Source organism: Mastigoproctus giganteus, chromosome 6 (genome assembly GCF_048544385.1).
Source record: "Mastigoproctus giganteus isolate SK-2022 chromosome 6, ASM4854438v1, whole genome shotgun sequence".
Lineage (NCBI taxonomy): Eukaryota > Metazoa > Arthropoda > Arachnida > Uropygi > Thelyphonidae > Mastigoproctus > Mastigoproctus giganteus.
This window is the reverse complement of record NC_143580.1, coordinates 152,067,591-152,088,050: the sequence shown is the minus strand read 5'-3', so window position 1 is coordinate 152,088,050 and position 20,460 is coordinate 152,067,591. Positions and strand designations below refer to the sequence as shown.

Genomic DNA, 20,460 nt, shown 5'->3' with positions numbered 1-20,460 from the left:
AATTGATCAGGGGGTAATTAGCAACCTTTAAAGCCTGTAACCTCTGCCAAACCTTCATGGAAATGGTGAGAGTTTTGGACAGGTCAGACAAAACTATCAAGGATTATTTGTGCTCATCTGACATTTTGAAGGGCATTAATAACATCAATGCCGCTTGGGAGGAAGTGTCAGTGAACTGTTTAAATGTGCGCAAACTTCTCACACAATTTATGCACAACTTCACAGGATTAGAGCCAGTGAAGAATACTGTTTAAAATGTTAGCAGGCCTGTGCAAGAGGCGGGATTGGAAGAGGTTACAGCTGAAGATGTAACAGAATTGTTGGATAGTCATAGACAGGAACTTTCCAATGAAGACTTGGAAGAACTGGCTAAAGAACTAAGCCAACAGAAGGAGGAGAAAGAAAAAGATGATTTGATTTGATTTGATTTTTTATGGCGCATCGGCAGCTAAGACCATAATGCGCCAAGTCACAGAAAAAGATGAAGAGCCTCCTTTAAAATCTATGAATAAAAGTGATCTATAGCACATCCTTTCAGCCATGGAAACCCTCACTGAATAGCTCTGTGAGATTGATCAAGACTACGAGTGAAGTGCAAAAGTGAAAAGGAGCGTAATTGCATCATTGGCCCTTATTCTGAGATTCTCAAGAAAAGAAAGAAGAAATCTCAACAGTCAACATTGCATTCTTTCTTCAAAAAAGGGAAGATCCTCAACCAGGAACTTCATCACTGTAGTAAAAACTCTGCATTACACCACTGTCAAAAAAGATCAATGCAGGGCCTTACAGTGGTGCTTACAAAAACTTTCGGTCTGGGCTTGGAACATATCAAAGTAAATGTACAAAAGTAAATTTTTTTTTTATTTATTTAAAATTAGTTTGGTTATTTCATACAGTACTGTATTGCATTTAATTGATTTATATTTTTAAAAAAATACTGTTTACATTTATAACATTCATTTCAGAGCTTTAAATATAATAATATTATATTACTTATTCAATTTTGAGAGAGCCCTGGAATGTAACTCATTGACTTACATTATATAATTAGGTTCATTTTACGCTGATTTTTTCTGTGACAGTTCCTTTAAGAACGGAACCTCATTGTAACCCATTGTAAACCTGCATACAATAATGTTTATATGTAAGTGTAATGGTTAATTAGCAAGTGTAATGTTAAAAGTGAATAATTCACAATAATAATAATTCTGAAAGCAGAAGTAACTGACAGTATAAGGTATCAAATATAATAACAAATGTTATTATTTATTATTATTTTTAATAATATTTATATACATAATAAACAGAAATATATGTGCATACATATCAGAAATATCTGTCATTGTAGAAGTTGATAGCTTAAATAAATTCAAGGAAGAACTGGACAAACTTTTGGAGCGAATGGATGGGTGAAATAAGTTTTTTTTTTTTTTTTGGTCGATGCTGTATAAGCTTGCTTTCTTGGATCATATGCCTCTACTAATGCTAATGCAATCTGAGGGGGCATCTGAAAAGTTTGTGGCCTGAGTATGAAGGGTTTATTTCAGGAATCTGGTAACAAGTTACATTTACACAGTCTCCTTTGGAGTCAATACACTTTTGCTACTGATGCTGCAATTTGTTGATTCCAGTTGTGAAAACACTTTCCTCTTGGGCCTCCAGAAATGTATCCCCTGTAGCAATGACATCACTGTCAGTGGGAAAATGGATACCAGCTGGATATTTTTTTCAAATTAGGAAATAAGTGAAAGGCTGATGGTGCTAGAACTGAGAAATATGGGGGGTGGTCCAAGATTTCAAAGCCACACTTATGCAGTGCAGCAATGGCAATGACAAACTTGTGAGAAGGCATGTTGTCCTGGTGGAATAATACTCCTTTGAAGTTTTTCTTGGCATTTGTTTTTGATGTTTTCATGCATGTCTCACACAAGGTCTGTGTAATATGCCCCAGCCTTTCTGAAAGTAATTTGCTAGCAACACTATCAGCATCCCAAAAAAACTGATGCCATCACCTTGCCAGCAGAAGGAATCAACTTAGATTTCTTTGGAGGAGGAGGAGGAGAAGGAGAGCTGTGTTTCCAGAACTGTTTGGACTGCTCCTTTGTCTCTAGCTGAAAGTGATGGACCCACGTCTCATTCATGGTCACAAACCTTGCAAGAAAATTCACTGGATCTGCTTGAAAATGATGCAAAATGTTCACTTGACAACTCTTGTCTATTTTTGATCTGCTGCCAACTTTGGAACTCATGTGCTGACACCTTTTTCAGAGCAAGAACCTCTGTTATTCTGTAGTACACACATTCAGACAAGATGCTGGCAATGTACCGAACTCTCACTCGTCAATCACCAGTTCTCACACACTCAATAATTTTTTGAGTGATGGACTTTGCAGGTCTTCAACAGCTTGAGTCATCTTCCAGGTTTCCCTCCCTCATTTAAATTCTTCTGCCCTCTTCTTAACCATTAATAGGAAGGGGCATCCTTTCCCAATGTTGTAACCATATCCTCATGAATTGGCTTTGGCATTAGTCCCTTTTTTCCCAAATACTAGATGACTGCAGGGTGACTGATTTTGTCCAACTTTCCTCATTCACACAACTTTGCTGACTTCAGGACCTGTACTTAAAAAAAAAAAAAAGTTACTGAACCTGCACGAAACTTGGTAGGTTACTGTTTGAAGTACTGTACGTTAAGTACAGAAATTTAAATTTTTAACACTGTACTACCAACCTTTCATACTCAGGCCACAAACTTTTCAACCCCCCACCCCAGAGTTTAAATAAACAAACAAAAACAAACTTGAACAAAATGCAAATTTAAATGTCAATTCATCCAACTGACAGGTCTAAACCAAATGCAAATATGCCAAACCTTGAAAACTAAATCATAATAAACAGAATTAACAAAAAAAATAAATAAATAAATACAGCCCCATCTCACTATGTGTGAGACACATTCTGAAAAACAGGTGCACAGTAGAAATGCATGCTACTGCATATTTTCATATAATAATCAGAAATAGGTTCCAAAAAAACTATAAATTGTCAATATCCCATTCTCAAACTTATTCTTATTAATATATATTGCACTATGATTGATTAAATAAAATTTAATGAAATAAAACATTCATGAATAGTAAATGTAATCAAAGAATGAATGTAAGGTTGGTTGCTTAACTTTTTTTTCTCTTTTAAAATGAATTAATCTGTAGCTGCTCATTTAGATCACCCAATTTTCTTTTGAATATGCAGCTTCTTCGATGTTTGGATCCATTTTGAAAACTGTTTTTGCCAAAATTTTAAAATTTCCATTTTTATTTCAATATTTAATATATATACATTTTACCCTTTTGAGCATTGTCTTATTTTGCACTCATCGTTTATAGTACAGGTAATAGGAATATGTATACATAGGAACTGTATATAATTTTTTATAAATAAAATATATAAAAAAAATTAAAATATGCAGCATGCCCTCACAGATAACCATAAAATGAAATGCTAGTGAGAAAGATTTCTGATCAAAGCTGGTGATAACGATATACTAAAAAATGACATCCAACACCTCTTTGACTGAAAGCATGCTAGAAACAGCAATTGTATTCAAGTATGTAGGGGTCATACCCAATATTAATTTTCGACAATGTAAATATTTTTGTCACTGATATCTCGAATAAAACTTACTTATTTGAGATATCAGTGACTTTAATCATTTGAAAATTTAGTCAATTATTAACAACATTAATATTAACAATTTTGATCAAAATCAGATCATTCTTTCATGGTGTTCCATTCCTGCTTTACAGTTTCTTTAGTTACTTGTTCATCCTTTGCTGTTTCACAGATTTTCATTCAATATTAGAAAAAAAAAAAAAAAAAAACAGTAAAAAAAATTATATGGATCTATCTACACTGGTGTTCAAAGAAAGTGCATTACTTAGGAATTTCACATTTCTAACCCTTTTTCGTGATGGTACGTTACTTTAATGACTAGCATCACAAATAGAAATATGAACAAAAGATATTTATTAATAGTTAAGGCAAAGCTAAGTAATATTTGACAGGTGCTCTCAAAATATTCCAAAATGAGCATTTGCAACCTTTATACAACAGTTTTGGCAAACACGACAATTATGGCTGAAATGTTAACAGAAGCCCTCAATTTGCTTCAGTTTATCATTTTAAAAGGAAAACAAAATGATAAGTTCACCAGGTGCAAACTAATATTTAGTTGAACAGCCTCTGGCCCTGATGACAGCAGCAGCACGTCGAGGCATTGACAAGATCATTTCTGAAGATAATCAATTGATAGTTCGTGGTTCCAAACACGAATTATGGCTTTCTGAAGTTCACAAAGGGTCTTTGGTTTCTTTCTGGACACTGCAGATTCCACACAATGCCAACAGTTCTCTATAGGATTCAAGTCCAGGCTGTTTCCTGGCCAGATTACAGTTGTAATGGACCATTCTTCCAACCATTTTTTCACTCATAACAAATGTAAACACATTACTGTTGAAACTCTAATGAAGAAATGAAGCTAAAGTAACTACAGAAGTGCCTACTTACACCTTTTGCCCGATGACAAGGAGTAGAGTCGTCCTGAAAGATGCAGTTACTTGGCAGGTTGAAATGGTCTCAAATGGTAGGCAGCAATTTGCCTTCCAGGTATCCATTGGCATTTACCGAACCTTTTATAAACTGCAGGTGACCTACTCTGCAATACAAAATGTACTCCCATATCATTTGGCTGGTAGGAAATTTCACTGTAGACATCATACAGTCTGGATGGTATTCTTCACCACGTCTACGGTGAATCGTTTGTCTCCGATCAGAGCCATGCAGGTTGAATTTCTTCTCATCCGAGAAAATAACTGACTTCCACTGCTCGGGGGTCCATTTGACATGCTCCTTACACAAAATTAATCGGGCTTTTTTCATTTTTTGTGTGAGGAGGGACTTCTTAGGACGACGGGCTACAAGTCAATTTTTGAAGAGGTGTCTTCTGACCATTACTGCACTTGCTACCACTCCTGTATGTTCTTCCCATTCTCTTTTCAGCTCAGACGAAGAAGCTTTACGGTTTTAAGGCACAAGAGCTTCAAAATGCAGTCCTGTTTTGGCGTAGGGACTCATTTGCATCCGGTTCCTTTTTTTCTATCGGCAGAACCAGTATTCTTGAGTTTGAAAAGAAATTACTCACTGTCGACTGATTACAAGACACTCTATAAGCAATATGATAGGAAGAACATCCTTCCTCGCATAAAGCAACAATAGCACTCTTTCTTCATGGCGTCAAATGCATGTAACTCTCCATCCTGACACAAGTAACAAATGACTGCAACTCTTGCAGAGTTTGCTTATATAGCTGAAAGTAACAGCTGATGCAATATTATATCATCACCTAAGCGTGTCAATCTTATTTGATGTAATTTGTAAGAAATATTGCCATATACTTACGTTATTAGGAAGACAATTACAATTTTAAGGGGTGATGCACTTCCTTTGACTTCTTGATTAGACCTGGGTTCGAGCCCGTGACTACCAAACACGGAGGATGCGGAAAGGTCAGGGAATGACCACTGCATATCCCTGGAGCAATATGGCCTTAGTTGCTAATGCTCCTAAATAACAAACAACAAACTTCCTTTGAACATCAGTGTATATTAAGTTCCACTGGAAGCAAACAAAAAACAAAAAAAATAAATAATAATAAACTATTTTACATACCCCAAACAGAAATTACTCCAAGAACTACCCAAGTTGTCCAATCTGGAAGATATTTGATGAACACTAATGCCATAAGGGCAGAAACCAGTATTAAATATGCTTGCTGAAGAAACAAAGGTCCTTTCCAATGAATGCTGATCATTCCAACTACACCAAAATTCCACATTATTATGGCTACAGTTATATAATCCATAGGAATATTATATGCACGAAGAACTTCCCTAAAAAAATGAAAATAAACTGTGAAAGGGAAGAAGAAACAGGCTAAATAACTATATGCAGCTGCCAACTTCTGACTTTGTGTAAGACCTCCATTTTAATGAGTGTCAAAGAATCAAAGGAATCAGAGAATTTAATTAAAGGAAAAACAACTAAATTTAGATCTTACAATTACCTGAGATCAGGTAATTGTGAGCAGGAACAAAACAGGAGGAGATTTTTAGGTCTTTTTATAAAAAAAAATTGTTTTTTTTACAAAAAGCAGTTCTTTACAGAACAGGAGGTAAACGGAGATTTTTCAGAAAAAAGCAGGTGGTTTTTTTTACAATATTTTATTTTTTTAAAATTACCAGAAGATAAAAAACAAACAAACTATTTAAATTAAAATACAAACACAGGATTGCTGACCAACAGAGTATGGTTTTAAAACTTATTCTACTTGCCATAGCTAATCTATGACTTTTCTGTGTTGATTTTTAAAACTTATTCTACTTGCCATAGCTTATCTATGACTTTTCTGTGTTGATTTCTGTTCAGATTTTCTGTCAGATGTCAACTGATTATAATCTATGATTATAAGATATGCCCTCTTCACAAATGCTGAGTCAAAGTTTGGTTCATAACAACATCCCTGAGTTAGCTGTCAAGAATAGAGTATTTTCAAAGCTTTAACAGAAATAAAACATCTAAACCTAAAGTTCAACAATAAACTACTTCCTCACTGGGCAAAAAAACAGAATCTTCTCCTTGTTTTGATTCTTCATGATCCTGGCAGAAGAACCATCTTTCCAATTAAAATGGAAGTGAAAGATTTCAAAACTCTTGGTATAAAAAATTTACACATGTGACTTTCATCAATATATCTAGTAGTAATGGAATTTACATTATTCAATACATCTAGGAATAGCAACTTCACTAAATAGATATGAGAATGGTGGATAGAAGAGATATGCTGATGCTATCGAGGCAATGCTATGTGGGTCAAAAAACTGCTAACTTGGGTGGATTCACAGACTAATAGGTTAGGAGTAGCCACAGGCAGAGGTGGAAATGATTCTTGCACTGCTTCTATTGTAATGAGCAGCAGCCTAGACAGCAGGTTGCTGGATATTTCAAGAGCTGCTGGGGAGTCATCATGGAACAAGTAAATACATGGGCTTTGTTAGAGTAACTAAGAGTAAGAACAGTAAATTGTATAAGAATAAGAGTAAGAACAGAACTGTATAAGGCAATGGTCAGGCCACGCCTTGAGTACTGCGTACAGGTCAGGAGGCCTCATTTTAGGAAGGATGTCGATTTGCTTGAGCGTGTACACAGAAGGGCAACAAGATTGGTGAGGAGAATGAAGGGATCCTCTTACCAAAAGAGGCTAAAGTTCTGCGAATTTAAGTGGCTGGAGACTAGGCACCTGCGCGGTGATCTGATTGAGGTGTATAAGGCCTTGAATGGATTGAGCACGCTGAATTCTGATGGGACCTTTCCACTTGTTCAGATTACAAACCTAAGGGGGCATAAATTCAAATTAAGAAAAGACAGATGTAGAATAGATGTGCGAAAATTTGCTTTTAGCCACCGGGTGGTTAATTGCTGGAACAAACTTCCATCTGTCGTTGTGGAAGTTGATAGGATGAATAAATTTAAGGAAGTACTGGACAGGCATTTGGAGGAAATGGTGTGATTTTTTTTTTTTTTTTTTTTGGCTGATGCTGCATAAGCTCATACACTTGCTTTCTTGCATCACATGCCACTACTACTACTACTACTACTACAGCTGCATGTATACTTGCATGAACACCAATGCTAGGAGTATAGTAAACAAATTTGATGAATTTGAAGTGCTGGTTAAGATATCCAAGGCAGATATAGTTGGGATATCAGAGACTTGGTGCCACCACTCAGATATAAGGGATGTAGAATTGGAATCTGGGGAGTACAATGTGTACAAAAAGGATAGACAGGATAGGAAGGGAGGAGGGGTTATTCTATTAGTTAAGAAACACAAAATCTAAGGAATTGCATCCAGTTGACATAGATGGACACTGCAATGCTGAGTCAGTTTGGTGTGACATAAGTACTGGGTAAGCAAAAATGAGGGTAGGAGTTAGCTATAGGCCTAATGACTCCAATGAGTATAATGAACAATTATACAGAGAAATATAGTGGGCCAGTAAATCTGTCTTATAACGGGGGATTTTAACAACTTCACAGATATAGACTGGGATTTGTGGGTATGTCATTTGTGCACTAGCAAGACTTTTGTGGATTTATTGGATGATTGTTTTCTAAAGCAGCATGTTAGAGAGGCAACAAGAGGGAGTAACACTTGATCTGATTAACAGCAGTGATTATTCATGCATTAAGAATTTACAGATAAAGGAACCACTAGGTAACAGTGCACTGATGCAGGATTTACTTAGAGATGTAACTACCATCAGGGGTAAAGGGAAGGGTTTTTGCTTTTATAAAGGCAATTACAATGGTCTCAGAGATTTTTAGGTTCTATACTAGGACCAACTGATGATGTTACCAACAGCAAATTCTAAATGGGAAGCATTCAAGGAAGTAATCTTGGAAGTTACTAGGTTTTTTGTTCAAACTAAGAAATAGTTTGAACAAAAAGCAGGTCCAAATGGATATCAGATAAACTAATGAGATTCATGGCAGAGAAGAAAAATCCATGGGAGGCACAAATTGTCAGGTGACACAGAAGCATATGGTAGATACAAGCTAGTCTGTAATCAAGTCACAAAGGAGGTTAGGCAAGCGAAGGCAAATTATAAAAAATCTTTGGCAAAGGATGCAAAGAAAAACAGCAAGAATCCTTTACCTATATAAACTCTAAAAGGAAGGGGATGATCAGATTGGTCCTCTTAATATCAATGGTTATTATTATTATTATTATTAACCATATGGTGCAAGGAAGCTTAAGGCTTATGCTGCACCAGGCAAAAAAAAAAAAATTCTGAATTACCCAGAGAGAGAGAGAGAGGAGAGATAGAGAGAGAGAGAGAGAGAGAGAGAGAGAGAGAGAGAGAGAGAGAGAGAGAGAGAGAGAGAGAGAGAGAGAGAGAGAAGTAGAAGGGAACCACCAAGAAAGAGAAGAATGATGATATCCAGCTCAGGACCCTGGGTGTGCCAAGCGCATACTCACCAGATGTGAGCCCCCGGGGTTGTTTTGGCTGTAGATGATCATTCTCAGAAGCCGCCAAACTAAATGAGTATTTTGCATCTACTTTCACACATAAAGAGTTATTCAAGGAGAGGGACAGATGTTTATCAAACTCTAACAAGGAGTTAAATTATTTTGTAATAATGAGAGCAAAGTGGAGGAGAAATTGTTGAAGTTAAACATAAGAAAGGCACCTGGGATGGATGGATCTATCCAGTTATATTACAGGAGGCTGCAAATTAAGTAAGCAAACCCTTAGCCATAATTATGAGAGCATCCTTGGACTCTGGAGAAATCCTGATGGACTGGAAATATGCAAATGTATATCCATTTCACAAAGGGGGATCAAAGGGTACAAGTAATTACAGACCAGTTAGTTTGACTTCTATTACAGGGAAAATAATGGAGCCACTAGTTAAAGAAGCATTGCAGGATCATTTAGACAAGACTGAAGCAATAATTCAGACATAGCATGGGTTTGTCAAGGGGAATTCTTGTCTGACTAATTTGATTGGTTACTATTATGTGGTCACAAAGGATCTGGATGCAAAAAATAATTTTGATATCATATACTTGGATTTCAGGAAAGCTTTTGATACTGTTGCACATGGAAGACTACTGTACAAATTGGAGCAGTATGACATTAAGGACAAGTTGCTACAATGGATAAAAGGATGGTTGAGTGGAGAAGACAGAGTGGTGGTCAATGGGTACTACTCTATATGGACTAATGTTATTAGTGGTGTCCCTCAGAGTTTGGTGTTGGGCCCACTGTTGTTTTGTATATTTAACAATGATATTGATTTAGGTATATCAAGCTTAATGTCAAATTTTGCAGATGATACAAAAGCTGGCAGGGTTGCTAATAACAGTAATGACACAGTATGCTGCTGCAACAGGATCTGGAAAAGTTGGGTAGATGGGCTGAGAAGTGGCAACTGAAATTTAATATTGACAAATGCAAAGTACTGTAATGGGTAGCAGTAACCACAGAGAAATGTACCAACTATGTAGTGTTACGCTCAGAGTGTTGGAGAATGAAAAGACCTTGGGGTAATTGTGCAATCAGATATGAAGTTTTCTGAGCAGTGTAGACAGGCTGCCAGGTCTTGTCAATGATATACAGGAATTTTGCGAGCAGGGATAAGGATGTGATTATCCCCGTGTATAAGGCAATGGTCAGGCCACACCTAGGGTACTGCAGCATACAGGTCTGGAAGCCTCAATTTAGGAAGGATATAGAGTTGATAGAATGAATACAGAGAAGGGCAACAAGAATGGTGAAGGTAAAGGGGTGCTCTTATTAAGAAAGGCTTAAGTTCTGCAAATTGCAGCTTCTGGAGACAAGGCACCTGCAAGGCAATCTGATTGAGGTGTATAGCCTTATATGGATTGAGCAGGCTTAATTTTTTTTTTTTTTTTTTTTTGTTAGTTCTTGGCACATCGGCTTCTGTGGCCATAATGCACCTCCCAAAGTTTTTGCATTTTACTGTGTTCCAAGCCAGAGGCAGGATTCAAACTAGTGACCTTTGGGTTGCCAGGCAGGCACTTTACCCACCTGGCTAGTCCGGTCGGCAGCAGGCTAAATGCTGAGGGGATTCTTCCTCTTGTTCAGATTACAAACCTGATGGGGCATAGATTCAAACTGAGGAAAGACAGTTGTAGAACAGATGTGCGAAGGTTTGCCTTTAGCCAGCGGGTTGTTGATTGCTGGAACAAACTTCCATCTGTTGTTGTGGAAGTTGATAGCTTAAATATATTCAAGGGAGAAGGAAAGGCACAAACATTTGGAATGAATGGATCAGTGAAATAGGAAGGGTTTTTTTTGCTGATGCTGTATAAGCTGTATAAGAAAGCAAGCTGTATAAGCTTGCTTTCTTGCATCATGTGCCTCTACTAATGCTAATATGTTAGGATTTTCAAATGTTGGCACAACATTTAATCCTCTGGAAGGCACATTTCTAAAAGTCACACCTAGTGCTGAACCCATCATGATATCAGGGAAATGTTTAGAATAAAGTCAATTAATAATTAAAATTGTGCACTTCTTAATGTATTCATTATCTTAACAGTATTACAATGGATGTAAGAAGAAATATTTTTAATGTAATTAATTTATTCTTATAAATTAACAACAAAACAGGATTTAAAAATCATCAAAACAGCTAGTAGATACAGTCAAAGCCTATATACCGATATATAGGCTATATATATATATATATGTGTGTGTGTGTGTGTGTGTGTATACCGATATATACATATGTATATACCGATATATATATTTATATATATATATCAATACAGTGAAACTTCCCTTTAACGGACAGCCATGGGGAACGAGTATGTGTCCGCTAGAGAGAAGTGTCCGCTAACAAGAAGTCTGAGGGAGAAAAAAAAAAAGAAAGAAAGAAAAATCATTAAACGTTTAATGTAAAATTAAATTAAATTATATACAGATTTTTCACAATATTTTTGTAAATAATATACATACAATTGTGCTATGCATATTATGACTTTATCTTAAGAAAAATACATACAGTAATCACTTATTTTCTTCTGCACCTTCTTCCGGCTGATAATTTTGTTTTCAACATGTGTTTGGAGTGAAGAAACCATTGAAAGTCCTTCAGTATCTTCTTCAGCGGCGAAAAACATTTTTAAATGATTGATTTGTACGAGCGCTTTTCTATTTTCATCAGTGCTTCGTCATTAATATGTTCTTCGACAGAATGACTTCCTTCCATTTCTTCATCCTCATGAGGAACTTCTTCAAAAATATCGATGATAATGTCGTTGATATCTAAAGCACCATCTTCTGTAGTGAGGTTCGAGTCTATATCTTTGTAGCCAGGGTCACTTGTAGCGGAAGTATCGTACATTATCAATAGATGTTGAAGTTCTTGTTCTTCTTGGTGCTCCACATTGCTGTTCACAACTTCAATTTTTGTGTTTGAGAAGCCAGACTTTACAAAACAGTTCAGTTTTCTAATTGCGTTTACTGAAGAGGAAATCCACTGAATCGCATCTAGGATGCTGAGTTTCTTTGCGAGGTCACTCGCACATGTTACATCGTTCATGTTTGCAATGAGATGTCTTAAAACACGTTTTCTGTAGTGAAGTTTAAAATTTTTTATTATCCCTTGATCCAAGGGCTGATGTGTTTGGTGGCAGAACACATCTGACACTCTGCAGATGTGTTTGGTGGCAGAAAAACGATTTGAATGTTGGACAATTCAATGTGCGGGTGAGATGCAGCATTATCCATGAAAAGAATAATTTTTCTGTTTTGATGAATCATGTTTTGGTTAAAGTGACTTATCCATTCACTCATGATATCTCGTGTCATCCATGCTTTTTTATTAGACTTCCAGTCAACGTTCAAAAGATTCAACTTTATGCCCTTGAAACAACGAGGATTTTGTGGTTTTCCTATAACAAGAGGTTGTTCAAAGTCTCCCAGCATATTTGTACACAATAGTACAGTCAAGCGTTCCTTAGAAATTTTTCTGCCCTGGCACTTTTCGTTTTTTAGACTCATTGTTTTTTCAGGAAGAGCTTTAAAAAACAACCCTGTTTTGTCATTGTTGTAAATATCCTTAGCTTCAAAATCATGACATAAATCTTCCAATTTGACTGTCCACTCTGTTACAACCCCAGTATCAACAGATCCACCTTCACCACTTATGGTTTTCCAAGAAATTTTATGCCGAGTTTTGAACTTGTCTAGCCATCCCACAGAAGCTTTGAACTCATTTACTCCCATAGATTTTGCAACCTCCAAAGCCTTTTCCCTAATAATAGGCCAATTAAGGGGAATTTTTTTAGCACGTGCGCGACAAAACCACTCATACGTAACATTGTCAATTTGAAGTCCAACAGTTTTCGGGAATTATTTTTGAACCTGATCATTTCCGTGTTGCCAAAATTGTTTGAGCAGTTCATTTTTTTTCTTTAGGATGTCGCTTACCTGCGTCTTCCCGATTTTGAATTTTGCAGCGAGATTGCGAACACTATTTTTTTGCCGATCATACGTATTAATGAGTTCGACTTTATCTTTTAAAGTTAAATGTTTACGAGAAGACATTGTGCACTTCACGACACTGAACAAAACTGAAAACTGAAACTCAAAAGACGAAAGGCCGACAAAATCCCCCCCCCCCTGCACACACCGAATTCATCAGAAGTTTTACACGTGCCTTAAAATTCTTGAAAAAGGGTTTAGAACTGCGACGTAAACCTTGATAAAATTCAGAGAATCGGAAATAGAAAATAAACACACGATTGAGCCAATACACGGAAGAAACATTCCTAGAAAAAGGGCCGTGAGCTCGCCTGCTGTCCGTTATTGGGAGATCAAATTAAATGCTAATCTAAACGAAGCAGTGCGAATTGCCTGTCCGCGTCCGTTACAGAGAATTCCGCTAGACAGAAGCTGAAAACACGTTAAAACCAATAGAGGAGAGTTGGGGAATTTGAAAATGTGAGTTGTAGAGAGATGTCCGTTAAAGAGAGGTGTCCGTTAGGAGAAATTTCACTGTACATACATATAGATACATATATACAGATATATATATGTATATATAAGTTTGTAGTAGAGAAAGGCAACGCGCTAACGTTATGGAGAATAAAGGGCTAATGGAAAAGAAATCGCTATCACGGTGAACAAAGAAGGGAGCTAAGATAAAAAGAAGTAATAAGAATTACTTAATGCTGTTCATCCTATGACCTCAGCACCTTCATCCGGGGCCAGCCGCTAAAATGAAAGGAGGAAACAGGTAAAGCCTGTGTTTCTGACATGAAATATATGCAGCACGTGGTACAGGTGAAAAGTAGGTAAAGTAAGTTAGGGTTAAGATTTAAATTCAAATCATAGGGTGTGCGTATATTTCATGGCTGATCAGACAGAGGCTGGAAGTAAAGATTAAAAAAGAATAAAAAGAAAGAAATGGGATAAATTACTAGGGTCGTGGCAATCTGTACTGCAGTGGAGTAATAAAAAGTTTCAACTGAATGTGAGCTAAAGTATATATGGTTTAAGCTGGTGATCTATAGTGTAAGAAATCAGAAAAATTAAAATTAAATTAAGCTAACTACCCCATGCGTTGAAAGTTGAGTTGCAGATGTGGTAAAATAAATTAAATTAGAGAAGTAGTAAATTAAATTAAATTAAATTCGATTAAAGTAAATTAAGCAGTAAATTAAGTTATGAATGTAAAATGAAGTAGGGGTTAAACACGTGAAGGAATGCGTCCCAGGATAGAAAGGAATAAGCTAGCAAAGTAGCTGTTAATAGTCGCTAAACTTTATATAGGCGAGAAAAGTGTTTTAAAGCAGAAAAGAAGCATCTCGAATACTGCATTCGATAAACTAATGGCTCACAAGAAATAAAAATATAGGGGATAGGAAAGCATAAAAGAGTACCAGAGAAGACAAAACGATAGTGCTGGGGCAGTTCGGGGTTGCTATACCCATTCCTATAGTAGGACCCTGAACATAGTTCTGTGAGCATCCTTCAGATATTTAGGTATGTTATATGAAGATAATAATAAATATGATTAATAAGATTAGAATTAATAGTAAAAAATAAATAAGTAAATAAATCCTCCTATATATAGCCAATCGGGGGGGAAGGGGGTACAAGTTTTCTACATTTGCAAGACACCAGAGAGGCTGGGAGTATTGATTATACATATGTACAAGCCTAGCAGTTATGGGGTGGTGGGGTATGCTTCTTATCAGAAGCAGCCTGAGTGTGACGATAGCTTTCTAGGATTCAGACGTTTCACATGCTAGTATAGAATCTGTATGGTGTGAGATAGTTGGAAACAAAGGTATAATGCGAGTAGGAGTAATCTACAGACCAGGTGATTGTGAAGATTATGACAAAAGCCTCGACATTCAAATGGAATGAGAAAGTAAGCATCAATGTCTTATTATGGGTGATTTCAATTTGCCTCTAATTGATTGGAGTAAATGGGAAGGAAACTCGACATGGGGAACAAAATTTTTAAATCAACTAGATGACTGCTATTTGTATCGGCATGTCGGGGAGAGTACTTTTTTTTTTTAGGAGCATTAGCAACTAAGGCCATATTGCTCTGGGATATGCAGTGGTCATTCACTGACCTTTCTGCATCCTCCATATTTGGTGGTGATGGGCTCGAACCCCGGTCTAATCAAGAAGCGTGTGCTATGCACTGCTGCTCCTTCCCACCTGGCTACGGAGGCGCCGGGGAGAGTACTAGAGAGAAGAATATCCTGGACCTCATCATCACCCATGAATCAGATGACAAAAACAGGGCTGACAGTAGAGGAACCAGTAGCAGGAAGTGATCACGGAGTTTTATGGTGGATGATGATGAGAGAAGTAGCAGTAAAAGGCAAAGGAATGGGTTTTAATTTCAGAAAAGGAAATTACGATGCCTTGAGGTACTACATAGCCTCTATTAACTGGGTAGATATCGTGCAGAGAATGAACACATTTGAACTATGGTATGCTTTTGGGACATTAATCACAGATGCCTTGAATGCGTCTATACCATTGGAAAAATACTCCACGAGGAGGGTTCCGGGTTGGATGAATAATGAAGTTGCCACATTACTTGAGCAGAAAAAGGTGGCATGGAAAGGTTACAGAGCAATAAAAAGTACTGAAGCCTATAACAGCTACAAGGTGATCTGTAATAGAGCCACAGAAAAGGTTCGACAGGCAAAGGCAGTTTATGAGAAATCACTAGAAAACAGAGCAAAGAGGGGAGATAGGGAATTCTTCACATATATAAATGCCAAGAAGAGCAGGACAAACCAGATCGGACCTTTACGTAAGGGAAAGGCGATATTATTAAATACACCAGCTGCCGTTGCAGATGAACTCAACAGTTATTTTGCATCGATATTTACAAATGAAAAACCTTTTGCGGGAATGGGAAATTGTGGGAGTGAAGTTGAAAAATATGTAATTAATGACATTGAAATTTCGCAAGATTATTTAATGAAAAAAACTTTCGAGCCTACAGGCCAGTAAGGTTCCTGGAGTTGATGGAATATACCCTATAATCTTAAGGGAGGGGGAGGGGGCAAGTGAGTGCATTGAACCATTGAGGCTAATTATGTGAGCATCACGACTCTGGGGAGATTCCCTTGGGTTGGAAAAGTGCCAATGTATCTCCCATACATAAGGGTGGCTCTAAAAGTGAAGTGGGAAATTATCAACCTGTCAGTCTGACTTCAGTGGTAGGGAAAATGTAAACCAATTGATTCTGAACAATATGTTCAGAATCAATTTTTTTCCAAATTCCATTGCAACAATTTTCTGATGTAACGAGTTTTAAAGGTAAATATAATGCCTTGATCAAATGGCTGAAACTAAAGAAGTTGTATTAGGTGGTAGGAACATTACTTCAACATTTGGATGACTTAAATCATTTGGATGGTCTGGCGCATTATCCAATAGTAATAAAACTTGGAAATTTAGATTTTTCTGCTTTAAATAGTTTTCCACATCTGGCACAAAATAATTTAGAAACTATTCTTTAAACAAATTGGCAGTTACCCAAGGTTTTTTATTTGCATCCAATATACTGGGTAATGCGTTTTTATTTACACCTTTCATTACACAAGGATTAGAGGATCTATAAACTAGCATAGGTTTTATAATGTTATCTCCTGATGCATTATTGCACATAAGCATTGTTATATGATCTTTTGATGCCTTAAAACCTTGTGCAGTTTTCTCTATTTTTGAAATCAATGTCCTGTTGGGCATTTTTTTCACCAAAGACCTGTCTCATTGGCATTGAAAACTTGATGTGGTGTGTATTCGTGTTCTTCAATCATTTTTTGAAATTCCTCTACATACTTCCTGGCAGCTTCATTATCAGCCGATGCACTTTCCCCCTGAATTCTTAATTAAGTAAAGAGAAGCAGTTTTTAAATTGCTCAAACCAACTTTTACTGGCAACAAACTCTGGGTTAACAGAAGAGCCTCGATTTTCTTTTAAATGGTTATAAATTTTTAGTGCTTTTTGTTTAATTACATTGCTGTTTAATGGGATCCATTTTTTACTGTTACTGTCAATCCAAATACCGAGTGCCTTTTCCATTTTCTCAGTTATTGGCGCTCAGGGACAAGCTGTCATATTTGCAGAAATGAATTTTCTGTTCATTTTTCTTTATGGTCAGGATTGTTGCTTCATTTAAATTTAAACTTTTTTGCAACATATGATACCTTCCCCTTTTTTAAGATGATCCAAAATTTGTATCTTTGATTCTAAAGAAATAGTTTCTTTTGAGCTGTACTTTTTTACTTTCTTCAGCATAATTTAGGACTGGAATTTAATTCACAATAAAGAAATTATTCCAATACAGTTTTTAAGAACAAAGTTTAGTAATACATGGGTATGTATTACTAAACGATCAAATAAAAATGAAAATAACCTTACAAAAACATTAAAAGTCATGAACCACACGCTTCAAAGTCAATTTTTTTATGGTCTCAAATAAGTACAAATTCAATAGCACAGAAATAACACAGGGATTTCCCAACAAAATAAAAGATGGGAATTTCCCAATATATATATATATTTTTTTTTTGCATAACGACTAGGGGGTCAACAGAGAGGATTCACAAAAAAGAATGGAAATGTTGAAAAATTACATCCAACATAATAGCAGGGTTTCTGCCATGCAAAAGCTCAAAAATACTGTGTTACGCAAGGTTTGCCACAATTAATTCTCTAACCGTGTTAGAGAGAAAAACGTGTTGTAGAAGTATGCTGCATTATACGGGGGGTTGCCTGTACAAATTCCTGCTGTCTTATTAAGTTTAAACTTGGTAAGGTGTGATTCTGCTATATACAAAGACAATCTAAAAATAAAATGAAATAAACTGATATAAAATAAGGGGAAACAAAACAAAGCAATACTTATCTGAAATGGTGTGAGGGCATAACCCAAGGAGACATATGCTCACACTTACTAAAGGTTAAAATGAACTTCCTATTTTTCTCATTTTTGTAAATGAGAAAATAGGAAGAACTGGGAACCTACAAGAATCTCATTTCAATCACTGACACTTTCCAACAAAGTGCCATTGGGTGTTTCTATACAATCCAAAGCAGATAATGAATAACAAAGAACTCAAACTTAAGTAGAAAGTATGTCGTGGCCACTATGATCTATGTTAAATACGCAAACATAAACCAAAATGCAAATTTAAATGTTGATGCAATCATTTGCTAGGTCTAAAATAAATGCAAATATGAAAATTAACACTGAACTAAAGAGAAATAAACAGATAACTGTATTAAAATAAAATAATTAATTAGCAAACAAAATTTAGCTAGAGCAAGTTACACAAACATGCCATAGTGAACACAGGTTAAGTTTATGACTCAAGTGAATTTTTTTTTTTTTTTTGGTAGTTATTGGCGCATCGGCCATAATGCACCTCCCAAGGTTTTTTCAGTACTTTGATCCAAGCCCGAGGTGGGATTCGAACCCATGACCTTTGGGTTGCTAGGCAGGCACTTTACCCACCCAGCTAGCCCAGTTGGCACTCAAGTGAATGACTGGAAAAAAATTCAGAAAGGTGAAAATTACATTCTCGGAGCAAACTCATATTCATCTGTTTTGTTTAATAGAACTATGGCAATATCATTTTTCTGTTTATTAGGGAGAGAATGTTATTTTATACTTGTGATATCGAGAGTTTACTTGCCACTGGCAAGCAGACTTTCAAACTCAGCAAAGGATATTTCAGTGGTTAAATGATTTACATTGATATTAAAACAATTAAAACATTATAAATGACATCCCATTTACCAGGTAAGTACAGGAAATAGAATGCCAGTTCAAAATATATCTATTAGGAGAAAAAAGAATTGCCAAATTTACTTACCCAAGATAGATATATGAAAAGAAAAATAAGAGCATCAATGAAGATACAATTAGCCACCCATGAATAACCTGTTAAAGATACCATAAAAGTTAAAAAAAAAAAAAAAACATACGGAAAACAACTGAAAATCAAGCTTCCTTAAAAATTATTATATATTTTCCAACTGATGTTTTTAAAGCAGTTGTCTAAATCATAATTAATTTCATTTTACATTAATTATATAAACTCTATCCTGAACCAAAAATTAATTATTTTAATTTTAAAATGGACATTCAGAAATAGAAAAATACAAATATTAAGTATACCTAAATATGATAAACCCTAGTTCCAGCACCTGGAGAACACTAAGCAGGACTACATTTTCCAGACCTTCATAATTTGTCAATATTTTAGTAGATTTTTAGTAGTTTTTTTTTTAAGTATATGAAGCAATGATTGACATTACTTGAAGACCTACACACTTAATGTACTATGCTTATTTTTTCAATACCTTCAACCTTTTTTAGACCCTAAAGGAGATAATATCCAAGGTTGTAGAGAACAGAGTAAAGCTGTGGGAATCATGACAGTCATGATATAGCTTTTTTAATACCTTTTTTTTGCATGCTATTAACAAGAATGAAAATAGAAAAAAAAATTAATATAATAATAATAGTTAATAATTATTAACTATTATTAATTATAGAATTAACTATTATATATTTAATTATAATTATTAGAATTAACTTAATAATACCTAATTATGGCGAAGGTAAAGAAAGCCAACACAAGAACGACGAGACACGTCGAATAACTTATGCGGAAAATTAGTTTCCAGATACGGGGCACTAGTGCTGCTCGTTCGGTAAACAGATGGTAGGTGTTATCGGTCTGGAGCAAAGTCAAGAATGATATACTAATTGACAGGTAGACATGGCAAACGATGTGCTGATTGGTGTGCGAACACAACACACGATAACATTGGTTTAGTATCACTTTAGTAGCACTAATGGTAACTTGCCCTAATCGCACATTCCCTAATGAATGCTTTCCATAATGGTTAAAAAAAGATCAGGTTACCTCCACTTGAATCCCATAGGAGCTTGAGACCCTCCAAAAGTGAAGGGGGTAACCTAACCTTTTTCTTTAGAATCACAGTCATACTTAGAAATGCATTCATAAAAAAATAAATTTTTTTATGACTGTATTTTTATTTTCTCGTTCAATGATATGCCCTAATGGTGAAAAAAGGTCAGGTTACCTCCACTTGAATCCCATGGGAGCTTGAACCCCTCCCAAAATGGGGTGGGGTAACCTAACCTTTTTCTTTAGAATCATGGGTGGACTAGTGCATAAATTGTTTATGAACAAAATATTAATTTTTTATTACTGTACTTTTATTTTTAAAGACACTCGTGCGGATACACACGTATCATAACGTCAATCAACACCTCAGTAGCTATTCACT

General features: G+C 35.9%; 1 protein-coding gene across 1 annotated transcript in view; it reads right to left on the bottom strand.

Annotated features, from left to right (window-relative positions):
• Positions 1-20,460, bottom strand: part of Psn (presenilin) — a 228,676-nt gene that overhangs the window by 110,032 nt on the left and 98,184 nt on the right. Inside the window, exons 4-5 of the mRNA XM_090376534.1 lie at positions 19,014-19,081; positions 5,728-5,948 (exon numbers count right to left, since the gene is read on the bottom strand). Of these exons, the coding sequence (XP_090232660.1) occupies positions 5,728-5,948; positions 19,014-19,081 (289 nt within the window). The remainder of the gene's footprint in view (positions 1-5,727; positions 5,949-19,013; positions 19,082-20,460) is intronic.